We start from the raw sequence: 24,163 nt of genomic DNA on the forward strand, positions 1-24,163 counted from the left end.
TCCCGAAGGGTCTGGCCTCACAAAGCTCCAAGAGCTTTTTTTTGAGCTTTGTTGTGCCCAACAGACATGATCTCAGCAATAACCACGAAGAGTTATAGCCTACAAGACACAATAAGGAAGGCGGCGACCGCAAGTAGTCGGCAGGCACCCCAATCTGCGCTATGACCCAGAAGGAAATTTGCTCAAGGAACTTGAATTGTACCCTGAGAGTATGACAATGAAGAGCAGGTGCTGCAAGCAGTCACCTAACTCCTCCGCCATCAAGCTCCTTAGAGCTTTATGAGGAATTGACAAATTCTTATCCTGTCAGAGGAAACTTTTGGAGGGAAACCACTCAGGTGAAGGTCATCTCTCCTGCAGGCAGGTAAAGATGACCAGTCTCTGTTACTGCTGACGACAATTCTCCCCGAAAGTGGGGAGATTGCTGGACAATGGATGGTGAAGGGTAACTCTCCTTCGGAGGAGAAAGTCGCCCAACACCTGGTGACGGTTAACTCACCCTCGGAAGAGGAAGTTGTCCAACACCCGGAGGCAAACCTCTGGCCAGCGCTTTATGCTTCCCATTAATGAGCAGAGCTCAAGTTGAAGGTTGGCATCGAGTGTTGCCTGTGAAACGTAGTTGAAGGTAGTATCTGGGTTCACCTGAAGGAATCCCCCAGACTGGATGCCCCAAAGGGAATCAGTCTGCCTCTGCTCTCAATTCTTATGATGAAGCTATACGAACAAAGGTAAATAGATGCAAACAGTTTTACAGTAAACTGTATCACCTTTGGAAACCATTCTGTATTGAAGAGATAGGAAAACTTTAAACTTTTAGACCAGTTGGTTCTTTATTATGGTTGTTACACAGTGAAGAGATTAGCCAAAACAACTATGGTCAGTGAGTATAATCAGGGAACGAGAAGGAGAGGGAGACCAAAGCGAAGATGGGTGGACTGTATCAAGGGTGACCTTCGATCAAAGGGATTAACCGGTGATGAGGTGTGGGACAGAGGTAGATGGAGAAAGCTGACCAGAAATATAGACCCCACATAGAAGAGGGAAAAGATGTAGACAAAGAAGAAGAAGACACAGAGTAAAGCAGAGGAGAACTTACAATGTCCGTTCTCTTCCGAGCCAGAATAAAATGTGGCTTGTGTTAGCTATTGCTAGCGTGAGCAGGGTGGTTGGACTATCCCGCTATTTCCCACAAACTAGCAAAGGGGAGTAAACCTCCTTAAAAGTTTTACAGCTAGTTTCAGCTGTCACTGAAATATATCTCCATAGTAAAGAGCTGAAAGGTTTGTATTTGGTGCAAGAACAAAAAGACAATTCTTTGAAAAACTACCACAATTAGTAAAATATCTATGGCCTTCAAAGTAAAAAATCATGCTCTGCCATTGCAGATAATAATACTTTTGGATCCACCAAAGAATGCCAATTAATAATAAATGACAAATATTTTCTTTTTTTTTTTATCCACAAAAGATGGCCAAGCAATAATAACAGATGTTTTCCTTCTATCTTTTGAAGATGGACTAAGCACCTAGAAAAATTATATGGTACAGAAATTGGGTAATTATTATAATTGCTGAGTTTGTGGAGGAATATGTAAGATGTTTTATAAATGCCTCTTAACTTACTTGATGTTCAGTTGCCAGGTACCTTCGGATGAACTCTTGTTGTAGTCTCTCATTTGTATAATTAATACAAAGCTGCTCAAGGCTATTTTGTTCAAAAGTTTCAAACCCATAAACATCTAATATACCTGTAGAGAGATATTCAAATAAACTTCAAAGATTGGAAAAACCTTATAAACACTAGTTACAAAATATTAATGAGTAGAAAATACACAAACATGCAAAGTTTATCATACAAAAGCTATAGCAGCAATGATGGGAATAATATAAATATGAAAAATTCGGAGATAATTTGTATTTTTCCTTAACTAATACAAACCTGGAGTTATTTCTGTCGATTATCTTTCCGCAGCAGCTGGAGGTAGCCATTAGACTTTAATTGCGAGGTGGTATCCCTGCTTAACCGCTTGAGTGGGTAGGCTGGGGGGTGGCTGGGGGTTACCCAGCCGCCTCTATATATACCCTCACAGTGGTGAGAGACGTCACTTTTTATTGCAGGCAGGACTTTTGAGGGACAGGTGATGGCGAGCCAATTTATATAAATAAATCCAGGTTTGCATTAGTTAGGGAAAAATACAAATTATCTCAGAATTTGTCATTTGTTCCCATACTAACAAACCTTCCGTTATTTATGTGGATGACTCACTCTTAGGTGGGGGGAAGTCTAGGGAAAACATTGACACCTCGCTGAAATATACAAAGTGAGACTACTCGGGCTATGTGCAATGCAGTAAAATAGAGGTTGCTGTTTGTATGAACATCTTTGAGTTCATATAGGAAAACCAGACGTATCCCATTGCTCCCTTGTAGAAAGCAATGGGGATGTGTACAGTATAACAATTTTATAACTTATACTAGGTTACACAAGGGAAGTGATAATTACCTGTAGAGGTTGAAGCCACATTGTAGAGGGATCCATGGTGCTGTACCAAAAGGGAAGGGAAGATGAAGAAAGGAAAGCCAAACATTCTTCTCATTCATCCCAGTCTTAACCCGGGTAACCAATGCCCTCAACCAACTGCTACTTGTCCATCAAGGACCCTGAGGTATCTTAAATTACTTGTTGAGCAGCCACCACAGGACCAATAGTGAACGCATCGAGTCTCTTGTGGGTCACGTCTTTTAAGTAATGGGCTGTGAAGGTGGTCTGTCTCTTCCACTCGCCCATTTGGAGAACTTGCAACATGGAAAAGTTGCGCTCGCATGCTCAGGAAGTACTGATTTTCCTGACATCATGGGCTCTAGGTCGACGAACCTGAGAATGATCTAGGGCCAAGGCTCTTTCGATGACTTGGCGAATCCAGGAGGAAACCTTGTTCTTGGTGATCCTCCTCTTTACTCTACCTGAACTAAAAAACAGAGGTGTTAGTCTGGGCCGTGTTGCTGCAGTGCATTTACGATAGTATCTCAAACTCCTCACTGGGCATAACAACAACTGATCTGGATCATTGGTTACAGAACGTAGAATTACAATCTGAAACGGCCCGAATCCATGAAGTTTTTACCCCCAAAGGTATACAAGGAACTCCGCTATTACTGAAATAGTGCATCGAGTTGAGAGATATTCCTACCATGACACCTACCACAGTATACTCTCCATTTAGCCTGGTAGACTGAAGCTGAGGACCTACGCAAGTATCCAGACATTCCCTCTGCAACTTGTTGTGAAAAGCTCTTCTGAGAGAGGAGACGCTGGATAGTCTCCATGCGTGAAGTCGAAGCGACTGCATGTTCTTGTGGAAGATGTTCGCGTGTGGTTGTTTGAGTAGATCTGGTCAAGGAGGGAGTTCTCTTGGTAGATCTACTAGAAGTTACGGGAGGTCCGGAAAACCACTCTGCACGATGCCATAGAAGAGCTACAAGGGTCATCATTAGATCTTTGGATGCTCTGGTCTTGCTGAGCAGTTTTCTCATCAGACAAAACGGGGGGGAAAGGCATACACGTCGATGTTGTCCCACCGTTGTTGGAATGCATCTTGCCATAGAGCCTGAGGGTCCAGGACTGAAGAACAGTACAGTACAGCGGAAGCTTGCTTTTCAGAGATGTGGCGAACCAGTCTACAGTCGGGAAACCCCACAAACTCAGGACTTTGTTGGCTATCTGATGATTCAAAGACCATTTGGAGTTTACCATCTGAGTAGCTCTGCTCAGATTATCCGCGAGCACATTCCTCTTGCCGGGAATGAATCAAGCTGAAAGACACACAGAATGTTCTTCTGACCATCTGAGGATCTTTACCGCAAGATGGCATAGAGGCTGAGAAAAGGTACTGCCCTGTTTGTTTATGTAAGCCACTACTGTGGTGCTGTTGCTCATCAACATCACATTGACCTGCCAGAAACTGTTGGAACTGAAGAAGAGTTAGGCAGGCCGCTCTCATCTCTAGAAGATTTATGTGCTGGTACCTTTCTAACTCTGACCAAAGGCCGGAAATTGTATGGTGCAGCAGGTGAGGCCCCCACCCTTTTGATGCATCTGTGAAGAGCATCAAATACAGAGGGGGAACGAGAAGATTCTGGCCCCTTCGAAGGTTTTTGTTTACCATCCACCAACTCAAATCCGTCACCTGATCCTGAGTTATAGGAATTCGGGTGTCTGGTGGATCTAAGTGTAGGTTCCACACCAACTTCAGCTGCCACTGAAGGGATCTTATCTTAACGTGGCCGTTTGGAACAAGATGGATAAGAGAGGTTAGGTGGCTTAGCAGACTCGACCAACGAGATGCTGAAAGAACTACTTCCTTGAGGAAGGGAGCGGCTACTTCCTTCAGTCTGTGTACTCTTCCGTCTGATGGGAAGACTTTCTCTTGGACGGTCTCTATGATCTTACGGAGGTATACCAGTCTCTGTGAAGGTTGCAGTGATGAATTCTCGTGATTTATCAGAACCCCCAGGTCCGGCCAAAACTTGAGAAGCATGTCACAGTGACGAAGAAGGGTCGTCTCCGAGTCTGCTAGGATCAGCCAATAGTCCAGATATCTGAGAAGACGGATGCCATTCGTGCGAGCTCAAGATGACACTAGGACAAACACTCTGGTGAATACCTGAGGAGCTGTCGCGAGACCGAAGCATAGAACTTTGAACTGGTAAGTCTTTTCCTCGTGTATGAATCTTAGATACTCCCTTGAAGACGGATGAATTGGGATCTGGAGGTATGCGTCCTTCAGATCCAGTGTGCACGTGAAGTCCCTTAAACAAACCGCTTGAATGACCGTGTCTGCTGTCTCCATTCTGAACTGAGGCTGTTGAACAAACTTGTTTAGAGAGGAGAGGTCGATGATTGGTCTCCAGCCTCCAGTCACCTTTTTCACCAGAAAAATTAGACTGTAGAAGCCTGGGGACCTTTCAGCGACCTCTTGGAGAGCGCCCTTCCACAGCATGGTTTAGACTTCGGCCTTGAGGGTAAGCTCCTTTGCGGATCTCTTCTCTTAGAAGCTTAGATGCACTGGATCCCGAGTTGGAGGAGGGAGAGATTAAATGAACACAACGCGATACCCTAGGGCGATCACTTCCACCATCCAGGGATCTGTCCCGTGAAGCTGCCACCTCTGCCAGCATCGCTGTAGGCATGCTCCCACAGGTGGTAGGTGATGAAGAATGCCATTCCTACTGGGAGGGACCACCTCGGTCACCTCCCTTTCCTCCCCTCTTTCCTCTGGTGAGTAGAGGAAGGTGCTTGCTGAGGCCGAGAAGACTAGGAAGGTCTACCATAGGTCAGCAATGTCATGGCCCTATGGAGGAGAGAATCGTTGAACGATTTCCTTCATCGCTCAGCAGCCCTCTCTATCTCTTCCGGAACGAAGAGAGATGAACCCTCAAGGGTGGAATTCCTCAACCGAGTAACGTCCACTTTCGGCACCAGCTTGTGGAACCAGCCTATGACTGTATCCCTTCTCTTGAGGATGGTGTTAGCCCACAGCTTGACAACGTGGTGCGACAGAAACTCAAGTGTCTGAGTACCTGACAACAGGAAGGACTCCAAAGTCTTTCTGGCTGACTCCTTCGAAAGATTGTGGGAGCGAGCCATAAAGCTTAAGGATCAAGCCACGAAGCAGCCTGCATGGCGCACTTCGCGCCTCTCTCTATGTTCATGAGCTCAACTGCCGAGAGGGAGGACTTCAGAGAGGATAGGCTTTGAGTTGGAACACCCTTCATTCGGGACTCTACCGAAGGGTCGAGGGTCATGGCGGAATGTGGTTCACCTTCGATCTCGTAATATTTCCTTTGTAAAACGAAAGAAAGTGGAAGGGACGGAGAGAAGAAACCTACCCTCAAGGAACTAGAAGTTCCCGTTATCTGAGCGATAGCTTTCCTTTCGGCAGCTATCAGACCTTTGAACCAGGGCAAAGCTGCACTGGACCTCGAAGGCTTCCTGGTAGTGGTACCAGGAGTGAACAGCCTGTTGATGGCCCTCATAAAGACGAGGACCTGCCAAAAGGTATGTTCCGACTCGCGTCTTTCTTGTTCGGAGTGATAGTTTGGGCTGGCCGCCTTTGGAAGATTCTCATCCTCCGAGTCTAAGGGGTCGTCTACATCCAAAGCCTTGGGTAGGTCAGGGTCGTCAAGAAAATCACCGGGTGGGCCCGCCACAGGGGACAACGTCTGTGTCTCAGCCAATCTAGGTTCCTGTGCCGCAGCGTTCTTAGGTTTCATCTTAGAGACCTCCGACTCCCTACGCACAAGACGTTCCTTCGCAGTCTTAGGAAGGGGAACCTGCAAGGTCTTCGAGGCACTAGACGAAGCCTTGGCAGCAGGAGCTGGAGGTTCCTTCCTTCTGGAGGAGGTACAGAAACCAGACGTTGATCTGGAGGCACTACCTCAATATCTTGAGGATTGAAGGGATGAATTGTGATCTCCCTGGGTGAGCCTATGTCCCTACTCATCCTTGGATGGATGATATCGGTGTGAGGTGATATTACGTCTCTCATCCTTCTCCTTTGCTTTTTAGTTATGACCTCCTTTACCTTCACTGGTGTAAAGGGTAAGTTGGCCATATAAGAATCAGAAGGAGCAGGGCCTTCAGCATGCAATTGGGGTGGAGGTGATCTGCACGCTGTGTCTGCAGTCGACCTCCTTCTAGGGTCCTGACTCCCAACTGACAAACCTGACAAGGGTTCCAGGGGGAATCCTATGGGTTGCCTTAACTGAGACAGTCGGAGGTTGTGGCGGTGGAGGAGCCATATTCAGAGATTTCCCGAGGGTGGCCATGAAGGTGCTCACCCATGGAGGAAGCTCTGAAACCCTAGGTATACCCTGGAATTCCCTAGGAGTGTGTCCTTTGTGTGGAACTCTAGAAGCTCCAGTCAACAGAGGTGACAACCTTTGAGGCAGAGAAACACGTTCCTTCAGACATTGGTCTTTCGCTGGAGATGGAAGACGCAGAGAAACGAGGCGAAGGTGTTGGTACCGCACTTGCTCGTGGTTCCGACACATCTGCTCATGAGTTGCTCGCAGAAATTGCCGATTTGCTTGTGAAATCGCGAGATTCACACATCAACTGACGCGATTCATGAGCAGAAGTGCTCGCAACAGGAGCACTAGGAGCCACAGAGGAAGAGTAGGGTGTAACGCTTCCCTCCTACCCCAGAAAACACCTACGTCTGACGAAGTCGGCAGAGAAGGCCTCTGAGTAGGGACTACTCTCAATGGAGAACGCCTCACAGCGGGTTGTGTTTCCGAGCGTCGAGTAGGCAAACGCTTTGCTAAAACTCCCCAAGCGGTGAAATGCACTATGGGTTTAGCTGGACACCTATTAGAAGAATGGTCAAACTCATCTTTAGGTTCGGTCCGAGGTCGCTTGGAAGGTCTGGTTGAGGGGCTACGTGCTGATGGACTACTCGTACGACGATATCTTCGTGAACGAGACCGTCTAGTTCACATTTGAGAAATGAATGCCTAGCTCGCGAACGTGAGCGTCAGCCTTGCGATCGACAACGTCGTTCTCGTGAATGGTACCCTCGGGAACATGAACGCCACCCTCGTGAACATGAGCGTCATCCTCGTGAGTGCCATTCTTGTGACCTAGATCGCAGAGATCTAGAACGCGAGCCTCTTAACCTAGGTCTAGACTTTGCTCACGATCGTGTAGAACGAGATTGCAAGACTCGTTCTCATGAAGAGGAACCCCTCCGAGGAGAGCGCGAAGCTCTAGAGCGTGAGCGTCTTTCAAAAGAGCGCTCGGATCGTGATGACCTACGATCAATAAGATCTTTCGATCGTTACAAATGGCGATCAGAGCAAGAGAGTCCAGAAGGGCGAGGCGATCGTGATGCTCGTCCTTTTGCACTGCTGATGGTAGGAGCGCTGGTCCCCGGAAGTTCCACATCTGCAGCCTGCGAGTTTCTGTGGGGAAAAATGACAAATTCGAAGATAATTTGTATTTTTCCTAACCATACAAACCTTAGCTATTTACAAAGGGTTTACTTTTAGCGCAGCTGAAATGACGAGCCAATAGTTTTTAACGAGGGTTAATTACCCCCGCGCTAGTTAGCGGGGGGTGGGGAAGGGTAGCTTGCTACCCCTCCCCCCTCCACACACCGGTGACTTGCTTCACTTCACTTAGAGGTAGGACTTGACTTGGGGGTCAGGGATGGCGGGCACATATGTGTAAATAGCTAAGGTTTGTATGGTTAGGAAAAATACAAATTATCTTCGAATTTGTCATTTGTTCCGTAACCGAAATACAAACCACGCTATTTACAAAGGGTGACTTACCCCTTAGGAAGGGTGGAAAGTCCCCAGCCTTACTGACTTCGGCTTGCCCGGGGGCTCGATCCCTTAGTGAGCAGCACTAGAGAGAGGGAGCCCCTGTACCTCACAGGTTCCTAGCATCGCTAGGAACGAGTGGCCTACATAAGTAGTGTGAGGAGGAGAGTGTGACTCGTCCTATGAAGTTGACCTTGAGACCTTCAGATAGGAATTCTAGGATAGGACGTTCCCCATACCACCTCGTCAGGGTATGGGAGACGCAACAGTATTAAGCTTAATACTAGGAGCACAAAGAAGCATGGGTTACCTGCAGAGGTCGAGGTCAGCTATGCGAGGACCAGGATGCTGCTTCCCCAAGAGAGGGGAGAATGAAGAAAGAAGTAAGGGTCAGACATACTCTTTCATTCACACAGACTAAGACCGGGTAACAACGCCCTCAACCTACTGCTACTTGTCCAAAAAGGAGCCTGAGGTTAGACCAGCTGTTGTGCAGCCACCACAGGGCCGATAGAGAACGTATCGAGGCTCCTGTGGGTCACGTCTTGCAGGTAGTGGGCTGTGAAGGTCGTTTGACGCTTCCAGACCCCCGCTTGAAGTACCTGCGTCACAGAGAAGTTTCTCTTGAAGGCCAGGGATGTAGCAATACCCCTGACATCGTGGGCCCGAGGGCGACGTGACGGAGGAGGGTCAGGATTCAGGGCATGGTGGATAACCCTTCGAATCCAAGCAGAGATGGTGTTCCTTGTGACCCTCCTCTTTGTCCTGCCTGTGCTCACAAACAAAGCTCGCACATGAGGACGGACTGCAGCCGTTCTCTTCAAGTAGTACCTCAGACACCTCACTGGGCATAGTAGCAGCTGGTCTGGGTCGTTTGTTACAGAACGGAGACTCGCGATCCTGAAAGAGTCGAACCGAGGATCCGGCACTCCAGGATTCTGAGTCTTGGCCACAAACTCAGGGACGAACCTGAACGTTACCTCCCCCCATCCCCTTGAATGGGCGATGTCGTACGAGAGACCATGAAGTTCACTAACTCGCTTGGCCGAGGCCAAGGCGAGTAGGAAAGCCGTCTTCCAAGACAGGTGGCGATCGGAGGCCTGGCGTAATGGCTCGAAGGGAGGTCTCTTGAGAGACCTGAGAACTCGAACCACGTTCCAAGGAGGGGGTCTCACTTCCGACTGGGGGCAGGTAAGCTCATAGCTACGTATGAGTAAAGAGAGTTCTAGCGATGAAGAAATATCCACGCCCTTCAATCTGAAGGCCAAGCTTAAGGCTGAGCGATAGCCTTTCACTGCCGAGACAGAAAGGCGCATTTCTTCTCGCAGATACACAAGGAAGTCCGCTATTGCTGGAATAGTGGCATCGAGTGGAGAGATACCCCTTCCACGACACCAACCACAAAAGACTCTCCACTTCGCTTGGTAGACTCCCTCAGAGGACCTTCGCAGGTGCCGAGACATTCTCTCCGCAACCTGTTGCGAAAAGCCTCTCTCCGCGAGGAGACGCTGGATAGTCTCCAGGCGTGAAGCCGAAGCGAGGCTACGGCCCTGTGAGGGACACCGGAGTGGGGTTGTCTGAGAAGCTCGTGTCGTGGAGGAAGCTCCCTTGGGAGTTCCGTCAGGAGTTGCAGAAGGTCCGGAAACCATTCCGCGTGATGCCATAGCGGAGCTACTAGAGTCATGGAACAGTTGACCGATAGTCTGGTCCTGTTGAGCACCCTTCTCATCAGACAGAATGGTGGGAAGGCGTACACGTCGATGTTGTCCCACCGTTGCTGGAAAGCATCTTGCCAGAGTGCCTTGGGGTCCGGGACTGGTGAGCAGTACAGGGGCAGCTTGAAGTTCAAGGCTGTCGCGAACAAGTCCACCGTCGGGGAACCCCACAAAGTCAGGACTTTGTTGGCTATCTGAGGATCCAAAGACCACTCGGTACTCACTATCTGCGAAGCCCTGCTCAGACTGTCGGCGAGCACATTCCTCTTGCCAGGAATGAAGCGAGCTGATAGTGTTATCGAGTGGGTTTCGGTCCACCTCAGAGTCTCTACTGCAAGATGGGATAGCTGTTGCGAAAAAGTGCCTCCCTGCTTGTTGATATAAGCCACTACCGTGGTGTTGTCGCTCATCACCACCACGGAGTGACCCGCCAGGAACCGTTGGAACTGTTGAAGGGCCAGAAAGACGGCCTTCAATTCTAGCAGGTTGATGTGTAGGCACTTTTCTGATTCTGACCAAAGGCCTGAGGCCCTCTGGTTCAGAACGTGCGCCCCCCACCCTTCTTTTGACGCGTCCGAAAACAGAGTCAATTCCGGGGGAAGGACGAGAAGACTCACTCCCTTTCGCAGGTTCTCGTCGGCCAGCCACCACCGCAAGTCCGTCTGTTCCAGAGACCCCATTGGGATCAGAGTGTCCGGGGAATCGGATCCTTGATTCCACCGGGACTTGAGCCGCCATTGAAGGGATCTCATCCTGAGGCGGCTGTTTGGAACCAGACGGGCCAGGGAGGATAGGTGGCCCAAGAGACGCAACCACGATTGGGCGGGGAGTTCTTTTCGCCTGAGGAAAGGTTCCGCCACCCTCCTCAGCCTTGCTATCCGGTCGTCTGATGGAAAGGCTTTGTGGAGATTGGTGTCTATTAGCATGCCTAGATAAACCAGTCGCTGGGACGGCTGCAGAGAGGACTTCTCGAGGTTTACCACGATCCCCAGATCTTGGCAAAGATCTAGAAGCCTGTCTCGGTGTCGAAGAAGGGTCGACTCCGAGTCTGCTAGGATCAGCCAATCGTCTAGGTAACGAAGGAGACGAATGCCGTTCCTGTGCGCCCAAGTCGAAATCAGGGTGAACACTCTGGTGAACACCTGAGGAGCTGTGGAGAGACCGAAACACAGCACCTTGAACTGGTAGATCTTGTTGTCTAGGCAGAATCTCAGGTACTTCCTGGAAGACGGATGGATTGGGATCTGGAAGTACGCGTCCTTTAGATCCAGTGTACACATGAAGTCTTGTGGTCTCACCGCAAGTCTGACTGTGTCTGCTGTCTCCATGCTGAACCGGGTTTGTTTGACAAACCTGTTCAGAGCCGAGAGATCGATGACGGGTCTCCAGCCTCCAGTAGCCTTCTTTACAAGAAAGAGTCGACTGAAGAAGCCTGGAGAGCCGTCCACGACCTCCTGGAGAGCACCCTTCTCGAACATGGTCTTGACTTCGGCCTGAAGGGCCAGCCCCTTTGCCGATCCCATGGCATAGGAGCTCAACGACACTGGATTCGCTGTCAGGGGAGGTTGAGATGACGTGAACGGGACGCGATAACCTTGGCCGATCACCGAGATCGTCCAAGCATCGGCCCCGAGATGTTGCCACCTGCGGACGCAACGCTGAAGGCATCCCCCCACAGGTGGACACGCAGGGGGACTGCCACCCCTAGGGCTTGCGGCCGCGGCCGCCACCCCTAGAAGTCTTGCCTCCCCTGGAGGACTTACCACCCCTCTTGACCTTGGCTGGAAAGGGCTGGGGCTTAGACACCACTTTCTTAGCTGCCGGTGCCTGTTTTGGAGCCTTACGAGGCTGTTGCTGCTGTTGTGGCGGGGCTGGAGGCTTATAGGGCCGAGTTGTAAGGGCCCTGTGGAGGAGGGAGTCCGTGCTGGATTTCCTCCACCTCTCAGCCGTTCGCTCCAAGTCTTGAGGCTCAAACAGGCTCTCCCCCAGGAGGGAGGCATGTCGGAGCCTACACACATCTACGGCGGGGACCTTCGGATGGAATCTCTCGGACACAGCATCGCGACGCTTCAACACCGAGTTGGCCCACAGGGTGGTAACCTGGTGCGCCAAGAACTCGATGGAGCGGGTGCCCGAGAGCAAGAAGGTCTCTAGGGCCTTCCTATTGGTCTCCTTGGACAAGTCCTCAGATCGCAATAGGATGCCCAGAGATCCTAACCAGAAGTCCAGCCACGAAGTGGCCTGCATGGCACACTTAGCGACCTTCTCGTGGTTAAGGATCTCTGCCGCCGAGAACGACACCTGCCGGGCAGAGAGTTTCTCCAAGGGAACTCCCTTCGCCAGCTCCTCCACAGAGTGATGGAGCGGAAGAGCGAGGTTGTGCTCACCCAGGATCTCGAAATACCTCCTCTGCTGAAGGCGAGGAGGAGGGATGAGTTTGTTCCCGGCAGTGGAACGACTGGAGGAGGCAAGAAGTGCGAGCTGAGCATTGGCCCTAGCTCTGGCACTCTTCAGCCCCCGAGACCAGGGCAGAGCTGCACTGGTCTTAGGGGCCTTCCGAACGTCGAACACTTCATCCAGAATTGTGTCTTTGCCTTCACGGGGGGGGATGACTGGATCCGTAAGACTGTTAAGTTGCCTTATCAGGCTTAGGACCTGCCAGAAGGCATGTTCGGACTCTTGCTGTTCTCCTCCCTGTGGGCTGGCAGCTAAGTCTCCTGCCCCAGGAATCTCTTCCTGGGGTGATACGTGGACATTCCCCTGGGTAGTCATGGGTTCCTGTCGAATCCTTGCAGAGGATTTAGGGATGGTCTTGGAATCCTTGGGCTCCCTCCTAGGAGGGATACAGGATCCCAACAACGAGGTTCGAGGGGCCCCTTCCTCACGAGACAATTCTCCTGCCTGAAGCGAAGTCTCCCCCCCTGGTGCCGGGGGGAAGACTACCGGTCCACTGGACTCACCTGAGGACGGAAAGGCCTCGTCCACGGGAGAAGGAGAGAGTACTCGTGCAGGAGAGGGGACCCTCGAGACCGACCTCTTGGGAACCAACTTCGCCCTGGGGGAAGTCACCACGAAGTCCACTCCTCTCTTTCTCTTCAGCGAAGGAGAGACAGCCGCTGGTTTGTTACCCTGGCCGGCGAGTGCTGGTTTCATAACCCTCACTAACGCCCGTGCCAGCGGACCAAACCAAGTCTGCTGCTCAAAGGACACAGAGTCCGAAATCCTCGCTAAGGTGAAAGGGATCGGGCGATCCTTTGGAGTGGACACGACGGTACCTGCCTGAAAAGAAGGTGGGGAAGAATGCTGTAATGACCTGTCCTCGTCCTGCAATACCAACCTGTGCTTGGATGGAGGTGATCCCGAGTGCCGTCTAGGAGCACGCGTCCCTGCTGCTACCACCGGCTGTGGAATTCGCCGCGAACTATGGTCGCGCGAGGGTGAACGGTCGCGCAAAGGCGAATGGTTGCGCGGGTGATCGCGCGGGCGTACAGGCGAGCGGTCGCGCGGGCGCGCAGGCGAGCGGTCGCGCGGGCGCGCAGGCGAGCGATCGCGCGGGCGCGCAGGCGAGCGATCACGCGGGCGCGCAGGCGAGTGGGCGTGAGGGTGGGCAGGTAAAGGAACACGTGTCCGAGGCGACGAACGCAAGCGATGGCGCGACGGCGAGGGATCGTGCTGCCGCGTAGGTGAAGAAGATCGCTGGCGATAATGATCACGTGATGGTAAGCGATGGCGAGCAGCATGTGAAGGTGAATGATTGCGCGCAAGAGGGCGGTCGTTCAGGGTTGAGCGATGAGGAGCAGCATGCGTAAGCGGGCGATCGTTCAGGGTTGTGCGAAGGCGAGCAGCATGCGCAGGTGAATGATCGCGTGAAAGGGTGCGATGGTGATCAGCATCCGCAGGAAGGCGATCGTTCAGGGTTGTGCGATGAGGAGCAGCATGCGTAAGCGGGCGATCGTGCAGGGTTGTGCGATGGCGAGCAGCATGCGCAGGTGAATGATCGCGTGAAAGGGTGCGATGGTGATCAGCATCCGCAGGAGGGCGATCGTTCAGGGTATTGCGATGAGGAGCAGCATGCGAAAGCGGGCGATCGTGCAGGGTTGTGCGATGGCGAGCAGCATGCGTAAGCGGGCGATCGTGCAGGGTTGTGCGATGGTGATCAGCATCCGCAGGAGGGCGATCGTTCAGGGTATTGCGATGAGGAGCAGCATGCGTAAGCGGGCGATCATGCAGGTTCGTGCGATGGCGGGCAGCATGTGAAGGTGATCGCTGGCGAACTGGTGATCGCTGGCGAGCTGGTGATCGCTGGCGAGCTGGTGATCGCTGGCGAGCTGGTGATCGCTGGCGAGCAGAAGGTCGACGCGTGTCCTGTGAGAGGATAGGTTCACGAGCAGGAACGGGAAGATCGCTGGCGCGTTGGCGAACATGTGTTTCTGACACACGATGGTGAGCAGGGAGTTCAGCAGGAACTAAAGGGTGGTCAGAGACCGCAGGGCGATGGTCCTCAAATGAGCGCTGACGCTCGGAAGAGAGCTGACGAGCAGGAGAGCGCTGGCGAGGGGGGCGAACCTCAGGAGAGAGCCGACGAGCAGGTGAGCGTCGGCGAGCAGGAGATCGTCGACGAGCAGGAGATCGCTGGCGAGCAGGAGAGCGCTTGTGCGCTGGCCCTGCTCGCGTAAGGGAAGAATCCCTTAGCCCCGAAGGGACCGTTGCCCGTCGGGTGACGAGTTCTCCAGAAGGCGAAGATCCGGCAGGAGATGGAGAGCGGTCCGCAGAGAGGTTCAAGGAGGGCGGAGTAGTCGGTTGAGGCTGACGAGGAGAGTCCCCCCCGGAGGACGAAGACCCAAAAAGGCGCCTCTTAGTCCCCCTGTAAGGGGAAGGGAGGCCCTTGTGGCGTAGAGGGCGGTGAGCCTTACGGCGGAGGCGGCCTCGGGGGAGATCGTCGGGACCATCGGTCCTCCGAAGGGGAGTCTCCTTCAAAACACTTCCCTCAGAAGGAAGCTGGGCAGCAGTCGAGACCGAAGGACTCACTTCCCCCTTCGAAGGATGCACGGAAGGAGGAGGAGAGCCTAGAGCACCATCACCAGCAACAGCACCTGCGTCGGAAGGCCCAGCCACGTCGGAGGCCTCTGTCACCACGACGTCGACAATAGACAGAGGGTCTACCTCCGCTACCACCGGCGACTGTTTAACAGCGGCCCCCAACGAGACAAGGTCAATAAGAGCGACCCTGGAGGGCAAGCCCTTAAGCCCCAGGGACGACCAAATCTGCAACAGATCATCACTGGATAAAGTATTATTATCAATAACCTCCCCCGGAGGAGGAGGGGGAACCGCCTCGCTATGGGAGGCGACGCCCTCTCCCCCCACCGAAGGTAGGGAAACAGAACAAGGGCCTGCGCTCCCACTCGGACGACTCTCCTTAGGAGGCGGACGAGGGGGAGCTTCGGAGGAGGTTTGGGCGGCGGAAGAAGAGTCCCGAGAACCTTCCTCCTTCAAGGCTAACCCCGGAGGAGAACGGTCTCTCTTGGACTTCTTCTTACGCCGACGGCCAAACCTCTCCCACTGGGAGGCAGACCACTCCCTACACTCACGGCACATGTTATCCTGGTCGCACCGTCGGCCCCGACATTGAGGGCAGAGGGTGTGAGGATCCGTACTCACGTCCGACATGAAAGTCCCACAAGGACGGCCGGCAACTCCAGGGCATGTCCGCATATTAAATAAAGAAAATAACTGAAGGTCAACTTCCAACCAATCACACAAGCTGTAAAGAAAAAGAAGAAAATTAAAGGCTGTCAGCGAAGGCGATGAACAGACACGTCTGATCACTGCCGAGCCAAAAGTGAAGTGAAGCAAGTCACCGGTGTGTGGAGGGGGGAGGGGTAGCAAGCTACCCTTCCCCACCCCCCGCTAACTAGCGCGGGGGTAATTAACCCTCGTTAAAAACTATTGGCTCGTCATTTCAGCTGCGCTAAAAGTAAACCCTTTGTAAATAGCGTGGTTTGTATTTCGGTTACGGAACAAACAGAAGTTTGAAGGTTACGGGACGACGAGGTTCCAGGAGGGAGAGAGGGTTCGTCGTCAGCAGGGGCCGTTGGAGAGGCAAACGCAAACGATCACCTCGTCCACGTGTGGAAGGGCCAGGAGAATGAGACAGTTGGATCTATCACAGTTCCAAAGCTTGAGATGTCGACGGCTCTGGAGAAGGTTCCTTCCTGGCACCAAACTGGAGAAGGTGCAACAGTTCCTCCTTCGAAGGGGTCCCGAAATCCCTATGGAGACGACCACACCTGCGGCAGATCTGAAAGGGAGAATGGCTTGCCAGCAGCTGGAGGAGAAGTTGCTCCACTAGGGGAAGCAACAACCCTCTCAGTACTTCTGAGTTGCCAAGAAATTAAACGATCTGCGCTCCTACTTGATAATCCCTCGAAAACAAGCAAGAAGGAGCTTTTGAGAGAGAATCGGGGGTGTGAGATGAAGAAGAAAGAGCTCTGCTCGCCCCAAAGGGAGAGCGGTCGCGCGTAGTCGTCGTCTTCTTACACCGCTCAAACTTCTCCCATTGGGAGGCAGACCACTCCGTAAACTCTGCACAGGGTGAACCCTACTCGCATTGATGCCCTCGGCAAGTAGGACACAAAGAGTGCGGGTTGGTCTCCAACGACGACATGAAGGTCACGTGCGTAGCACCCTCGTGTCCTGGACAGGTTCGCATGATGAAGGCGATCGTCAAGAGAAAACCTGCACACCTGAAAAGAGAAAGCAGAATTGATAAAGTATAATGACAGTCAGGAAGAGAGCGGACACGTCTGATCTCTAATGAGCCAAAAGAAAAGTGGCGTCTCACCGCTGTGAGAGTACAGTATATATAGAGGCTGCTGGGTACCCCCCAGCCACTCCCAGCCTTCCCGCTCAAGCATTTAAGCAGGGTTGCCACCGTGCAATTAAAGTCTAATGGCTACCTTCAACTGCTGCTGAAAGATCATCCACATAAATAACGGAAGGTTTGTTAGTATGGGAACAAAATAAAGTTCCTCGTAGGGAGTAATTCCCCAAGAAAAGAAAATTGCCTTACCCAGGAAGTTTGACCACAGATTTCTTTCAGCGCTGATTTGCTTATTGATGTAAGATACAATGTGCAAAAAGAGGGAATAATATATGAGCTGCATTAGCGCGTCGCGACGTTCAGTACACTGAGCCTCACGCTCGCATGGTTTGTGGAACACACTGACCTGAAAATTATAAAGTAACTGCAGTGAATAATTGCCAATAGTTTACATATTGTAAACACTATCAATCTTAATCTGCTTATCCATGTCCTAATAGGACAATAGAGCAATAAGCTTTAACCATTACAGTTCACTTACAGAGGGAGACATACACTATAAATACGATCATTAAAGGTACCCCGAAAACTTTTAGAAGATTGATATGGAACTATTATTTCACATACTTGAATGAATGCTGGTGAGCCAAAAGTTTAGGCTACAGAATCTGAAGCTAATTGACTTTTATATGCTAGGGAGAAATTTAAGTTACACTACATTTAAGGAGCACTTCTGAGGGGAACAAGGTTTTTTATTTGGACTGCAATGTTGTACTCTACTACAATTATGCATCGTTATATTTCAATCGGTTTTGTGTCAAATTCTTTAAAAAAAAATGTAAAAAAACACAAAAGCACTAATATATCTTTTACATGCAAAGTATCCTATACAAAATATAAAAAAAATATTAATCCTCTATTTGAGGGACTGCCCATGAACTAGACTTAATTACACTATGAGCATGTTACCACTAATTGTACAACAGGTTGGCTTTGAAAAAACGGATTTTGAGCAAAGCGAAAAATTTATTTTTGGGTAATATCGCCATGTCGTCCTGATGGAAGGTTCCTTTAGGCAGCTTTCTAAGGGATATTTGGATACAGTGATACTCCCAAAGAATTGACCACAAGTCTCCAAAATTCTAACTCCTGGCGCAAGTACCCTTAATATAATTCTTAAGGATATCGCATAATATCAGGGGACGTATTTCTTGATACGACACTTAGCAATCTTCACCCCGAATAGAGTTTTCGCTTTGAGGGGGAAGAGTGGCGAAATTGAAGGGGAGCAGCTATCAAGGTTAACCGGTGGATCCCCTCCCGGTACCACCCCAGCAAACTATTCCTTGTTGTAATTAAGCATGGATAGCCGCAGATAGAGTAGTTTCGGGTGAGGACTTTGTTAAATAGATGTATACTCCTTTTTAGAAAGGAGGGAGGGTCCATCAGGACGACATGGCGATATCACCCAAAAATAGATTTTTCAGTTTGCTCAAAATCCGTTTTTTGGAGAATCTGCCCTCTGAAGGAAGATGTCTATCTATGTCCAGTAGAGTGTCTTAAGGTCTATCTTCGAAGAACTTCAGACTTCAAGGAAGGATAGCTCTTCATAGGCGAAACCTCAGGATCAAACTTATCCCTAAAACAACCGAGGGCAAAACTCAACTACTTCATTCGCAGAGCGGATCCTGACAGTACACCCGCAGGTCACGATCCTAGAATAATTGCTTCTTGGTGGGAAGCTTGTTTTTGGTGAGAAAGGTAGGATCGGGAAAAAGATTCAGTTCTCCCTCTTCTGTGAACTGAATATGGTCCTCGTCTCTAGATAGGGCCACTATTTCACTAACTCTAGCCCCTGAGGCTATAGCAAAAAGGAATATCACTTTCTGTGTTAAATCCTTTAGGGAACAATCTTCGTTGTTCAAGTTCGAAGCATAGTACAAGACTTTGCTGGCTTAAGTCTAGCACATGCTTTCGGAATCTTATTGAAGATTTCGTTCGACAGGTCCACCTGGAAGGCGTAGAGAAGAGGTCTAGTCAAAGCTGACTTAGTGATGGAATGGATAACATTGTATCTGATATAAATGTAGAGGAGAAATGCACTATCTCCCCAGTACACAAACTTATTATGGTCAGACTGCCTCTAGAGAAACATGGAGTGGTGAAGAAAATAAACTTCTCTCCTACTGTATTCATTAAAGAAATCACAAAGAAAATAAATGATGCTACCAACATTCACTGCGATCATGATAACCAACATTTGCTGGGAGCTGTGTGTTGACTGCCTTATGGCCACTTATAATAGAGTGAGTAAAGGTGAATATGATACCATGTGACCATTAATAGAAAAGACTATAACTGACTAATCTCCTCAGTTTGATGGAGAGACTAAAGAAAAAGAGGGAAAAAAAGACATAAAGAAAGAAAGTGGAATCAGTTAAAAACTGAAAGTACATGGGTAGAATACAAAACTGCAATGTGCCAATACAACTACCTACTGAGAAGAAAACAAAAGCAAATACTATAAGAGAAAGATCTGCGAAACAGTAACAGACATAAATAAGTTATATCGTCTCCTAAATGGTATAATGGGAAATGTAAATGAAAAAGGCCTACCAAAAGGGTACAGTGACCAGGAATTAGCAAATATTTTCTAGTATTCTTTAAAAACAATATATCTAGGTCATTTGTAAATATTCAACCTGAATCAGATTAACACTACACCAGATACACAAATAAAATTAATGAGATTTAACAACATAACACAATAAGATATCACCAGGATTATCAACAGAGCGGAGAAAACCAACTGTGCGATTGATCCAATGCCAATATCTGAAGTAACTTGAGGAAGTAACTTTTCTAATCTAGCCAAAATAATTATCAGCATAGCAAATGCAAGCATCGATGAGTGAAGTTCCCCAAATATGAAAAAATGGCTATAGTCACACTGGTTCTGAAAAGAGCTCTGGAATATCAGGAATTAAACTCATATAGACCTATTTCATATTTATCCTTTGTTTCAAAAGTGCTAGAATACACAATTCTTGACCAACTAGTCAGTCACTTAGAAGAAACAGAAGTTTTGCCAGACAACCAGTCTGCTTACAGAAAATTATGCTCTATGGAGACAGCCATCTGCTCTGTTGTAAATGATATTCTGGAAATAATGGAAGAAAATAAATGTGGTATTTTAATATTAATCAATCCTAGTATTTCTTTTGATATAGTTGTACATGAACTGCTATTAAATTATCTACTGTACAGTCTCTCGGTGTTGAAGATCAACCACTTGAATACCTGCAAGACTACTTGATTGGCAGAAATTACTGTGTGCAAATTGGAAACTCTTATTCATCGTAAGAACCTTTAAACAGAGGGGTACCTCAGGGGAGTGTACTTGGCCCAATCTTATTCTACATCAATACCACTGGTCTATCAAAAATACTACAAAGGCATGGTGTGAAGTTCAAACTATTTGCGGATACACAATTTTACTTCTCCATAAATGATAAAGACGACATTACTGAAACTCTAAACCGAATCCTTGATAGTGTTAGAAAATGGATGACAATCAATCAAATCAAATTAAATGAGAACAAAATGAAAAATTTGGAAGTAATTTGTATTTTTCCTAACGATACAAACCTTTAGCTATTTATAGGGGTATTACTTTTGGCAAAGCAGAAAGGAAAAGCCATTAAATTTTAGCGAGGGTTAACTACCCATCACGCTAGCTAGAGGGGAGTAGTTAGCTACCCCTTCACTAGCACACCTGCGACTTTTCTTCACTTTGCTTGGAGGTAGGACTTCAAGGGGGATAGGGTTGGTAGGTAAGTTTGTATAAACAGCAAAAAGTTTGTATCGATAGGCAAAATACAAATGACTTCCAAATTTGTCATTTGTTCCATAACTGGAATACAAACCTGTGCTAATTATAGGGGTGATTCACCTATTAAGAGAGTGGATGTCCCTGACAATCAGGCTTTTTGGCTTTACCCGGGGCTTCCTTATTATGTATGTTAGTACACAAATAGCGAAATCCTAACACCTTGCTAAATCTTGCTTAGCATGGTCTGCGGCCTACAAAAGCGGTGTGTTGAAGTTACTAGCAATGTAACTGTCAAGGTATAAGTTATTTCGAGTCTATACAAATTAACTGAGTTGACCAAGACATTCCCAATACCACCTCGCCAATGTATGGGGACGTAACAGTATTGATACAGTACTAGGTTACACGAGGGAGCAAAGGTTTACCCACGTTGGTTGAGGCCAGCTTGTGCAAAGGACCCTGGATACTGATTTCCCCAAGAGAGGGAGGGTGAAGAAAGGAAAAGAGCCAGTCATTCCTTTTCAATCACTCAGACTAAAACTGGGTAACCAATGCCCTCAACCTTCAGCTACTTGTCCAATAAGGAGCATGAAATACAAAACCAGCTAGAAAACGTATCGAGTTTCCTGTGGGTCACGTCTTGCAGGTAATGAGCGCTGAAAGACGTTTGGCGTTTCCACAAGCCCGCTAGCAGAACCTGCGTCACTGAGAAGTTTCTTTTGAAGGCCAGGAATGTAGTTATGCCCCTGACATCATGCGCTCTGGGTAGGCATGTTGGAGGAAGATCTGGATTCAGTGTAGGGTCAATGATTCTGCGAATGCAAGCTGAGATGGTGTTTTTTTTCGTGATCCTCCTCTAATTTCTCCCAATGCTGACAAAGAGCGAAGGCACACGGGGACGACCTGCTGCTGTTCTCTTGAGGTAGAGCCTCAAACTCCTCACTGGGCATGGTAACAGGATCTGGATCAATGGTTACAGAGTGGAGACTCGTTATCAACAAGGAATCAAACCTAGGATCAGATACCCGCAGATTCTGAATCTTGGTAACAAACTCAGGGACAAAGCTGACGCTTACTTCTCCAGATCCCCTTGAATTGACGATGTCATACGAGAGACCATGAAGTTCGTTGACTTATTTAGCCAAATCCAAGGTGAGTAGGAACATCGTCTTCCGTGTAAGGTGGAGATCTGTTAACTGGCGTAAAGGTTCATAGGGAGATCTTTTTAGTGACCCAAGAACCCATACCTCATTCAAAAGAGGAGGTCTCACTTCAGACAAAGGACAGGTAAGTAAGTAACTCCGTATAAGGAGAGGAAGTTCTAGAGATGAGGAAATGTCTACTTTCAGTTTAAAGGCGAGACTCAAGGCCGAAAATAAAGGGCTCATTTCCTCACGCAAATACACGAGGCTCTCCGCTATTGCTGGAATAGTGGCATTGGGTGGTGAGATACCCCTTCCACGACACAAACCACAGAAGACGTTCGACTTCGCCTGGTAGACTGATGCTGACAATTTTCGCAGATATCCAGATATCCCCTTGGCAACTTGTTGCGATAATCCTCTTTGAGTGAGGAGAAGCTGGATAGTCTCCAGCCGTGAAGACGTAGCAAAGCTACTCTTTTGTGGAAAACATTGGCATGTGGCTGTCTGAATAGATTGTGACGTGGAGGAAGTTCTCTTGGAAGTTCCGACAGGTGCTACGGAAGGTCTGGATATCCTTCTGCGGGATGCCATAACCGAGCTACGAGGGTCATTGAGAGGTTGACCAATGTTCTGGCCTTGTTGAGTACTCTTCTTATCAGACAGAATGGGAGAAAGGAATACGTCAATGTTGTTCCACCGTTGCTAGAATGCATCTTGCCAGAGAGCCTTGGGGTTCAGGACGTTGCAAAGAGATTCACTGTCGAAGAACCCCACAATGTCAGGACTTTGTTGGCTACTAGATGACCATTCACTACCCATTAACTGAGTTGCTCTGCACAGGTTGTCGGCAAGCACATACCTTTTCCTGGGAAGGAAGAGGACTTCTACCCATATCAGTATCCCAACTGCCAGGCGTGATAGGGGGTGCAAATAAGTACCTCCTTGCTTACTATTATGGTGCTGTCACTCATTACCACTACTGAGTGACAAGCCAGGAACTGATAGAACTTTTGAAGGGCCAAGTAGATGGCCTTCCTCTATGAGATATTTAAGTGAAGGAAGGTACTCTACTTTGCAAACTCTGACCAAAGGCCTGAGGTTGTGTGAAGCAGCACATGGGGTCTCTCCCTTCTTTTGATGCGTTGGAAAACAGCATCAAGTCCAGGGGGAAGGACGAGAAGATCGACTCCCTTCAGCAGATTCTCATCTGCCACCCACCACTCGAGGTTCGTCCGTTCCTCTGGTCCCATGGGGAACAGAATGTCCGAGGAATCGAAGGTCTGATTCCAGTTGGACTTTAGCCACTATTGGAGGGATCGTATCCTGAGGCGGCCGTTGAGCATTAAATGAGCCAGAGACGATGGGTCTCCAAGAAGACATAGTCCCCTCTGGGCTGGAAGCTCTTCTTGTCTCAGAAAAGTCTCATCTGAGAAAAGGTCTTGCGACCTTCCTCAGTCTCACACCCTGTTGTCTGAAGGGAAGGCTTTGGGGAGGTTGGTGTGTATTATCCTTTCTAGGTATACTAGTCTTAGAGTGGGAAGTAGGGATGACTTCTCAAAGTTTACCATAATCCCCTGATCTTGGCAAAGCCTCCAAAGTTTGTCTTAGTGCTGACAAAGGATTGCCACCGAGTCTGCTAGAATCATCCAGTTGTCCAAAAAACCTAGGAGACGGATGCCAATTCTTTGAGCCCAGGATAATACTAGGGCAAACACTCTCATGAAGACCTGGGGTGCTGTGGAAAGACTGAAGCACAGCACCTTGAACTGGTATTTCTTGTCATCTAGACTGAATCTCAGATACTTCCGTGAAGATGGATGGTTTGGGATCTGGAAGGATGCGTCCTTTAGGTCAAACATGCACATGAAGATCTGTGGTCTTACAGCTTGTCTAACCTTCTCCAACATGGTGTGGACTTCGACACGAAAGGCCCGCTCCATTTCGAATCACTCCGCATAAGAGCTTGCCGACGCTGGAGTCTTGATCAGTGGAGGGAGAAATGAGTGAATGGGATACGATACCCTGAACATATGGAGATTGTCCAGGGTTTGGTCCCGAGCTGCATTTTCTCTCCACGGGATACTTGGAGCCTTTCATGCCTTTGGCAGAAAAGGGCATTTTTAGACACCTTGTTGTCCATTACTGAAATCCTGTTTTGTTGTTCCTGAAGAGGCCAGATGTGGACTGCTTGACTCCCTCTGTGGGATTTGTAGTCCTCGATGAGGAATTTTCAAGTCCCTAGACTCTTTCCTCGGAGAGAAGGATGCCTCTAGTACCAAAGGTCTAGGTTTTACAGCCTTCTGCTGGTCACCCGTAGAGGAAAG

The 24,163-nt window shown here is 49.0% G+C and overlaps 1 protein-coding gene across 1 annotated transcript in view; it reads right to left on the minus strand.

The window, feature by feature from the left end:
- Nucleotides 1-24,163, minus strand: part of LOC137655767 (unconventional myosin-XIX-like) — a 291,069-nt gene that overhangs the window by 145,648 nt on the left and 121,258 nt on the right. The window contains exons 10-11 of the mRNA XM_068389896.1: nt 17,112-17,268; nt 1,623-1,747 (exon numbers count right to left, since the gene is read on the minus strand). Coding sequence (XP_068245997.1) covers nt 1,623-1,747; nt 17,112-17,268 — 282 coding nt within the window. The remainder of the gene's footprint in view (nt 1-1,622; nt 1,748-17,111; nt 17,269-24,163) is intronic.

Source organism: Palaemon carinicauda, chromosome 16 (genome assembly GCF_036898095.1).
Source record: "Palaemon carinicauda isolate YSFRI2023 chromosome 16, ASM3689809v2, whole genome shotgun sequence".
NCBI lineage: Eukaryota > Metazoa > Arthropoda > Malacostraca > Decapoda > Palaemonidae > Palaemon > Palaemon carinicauda.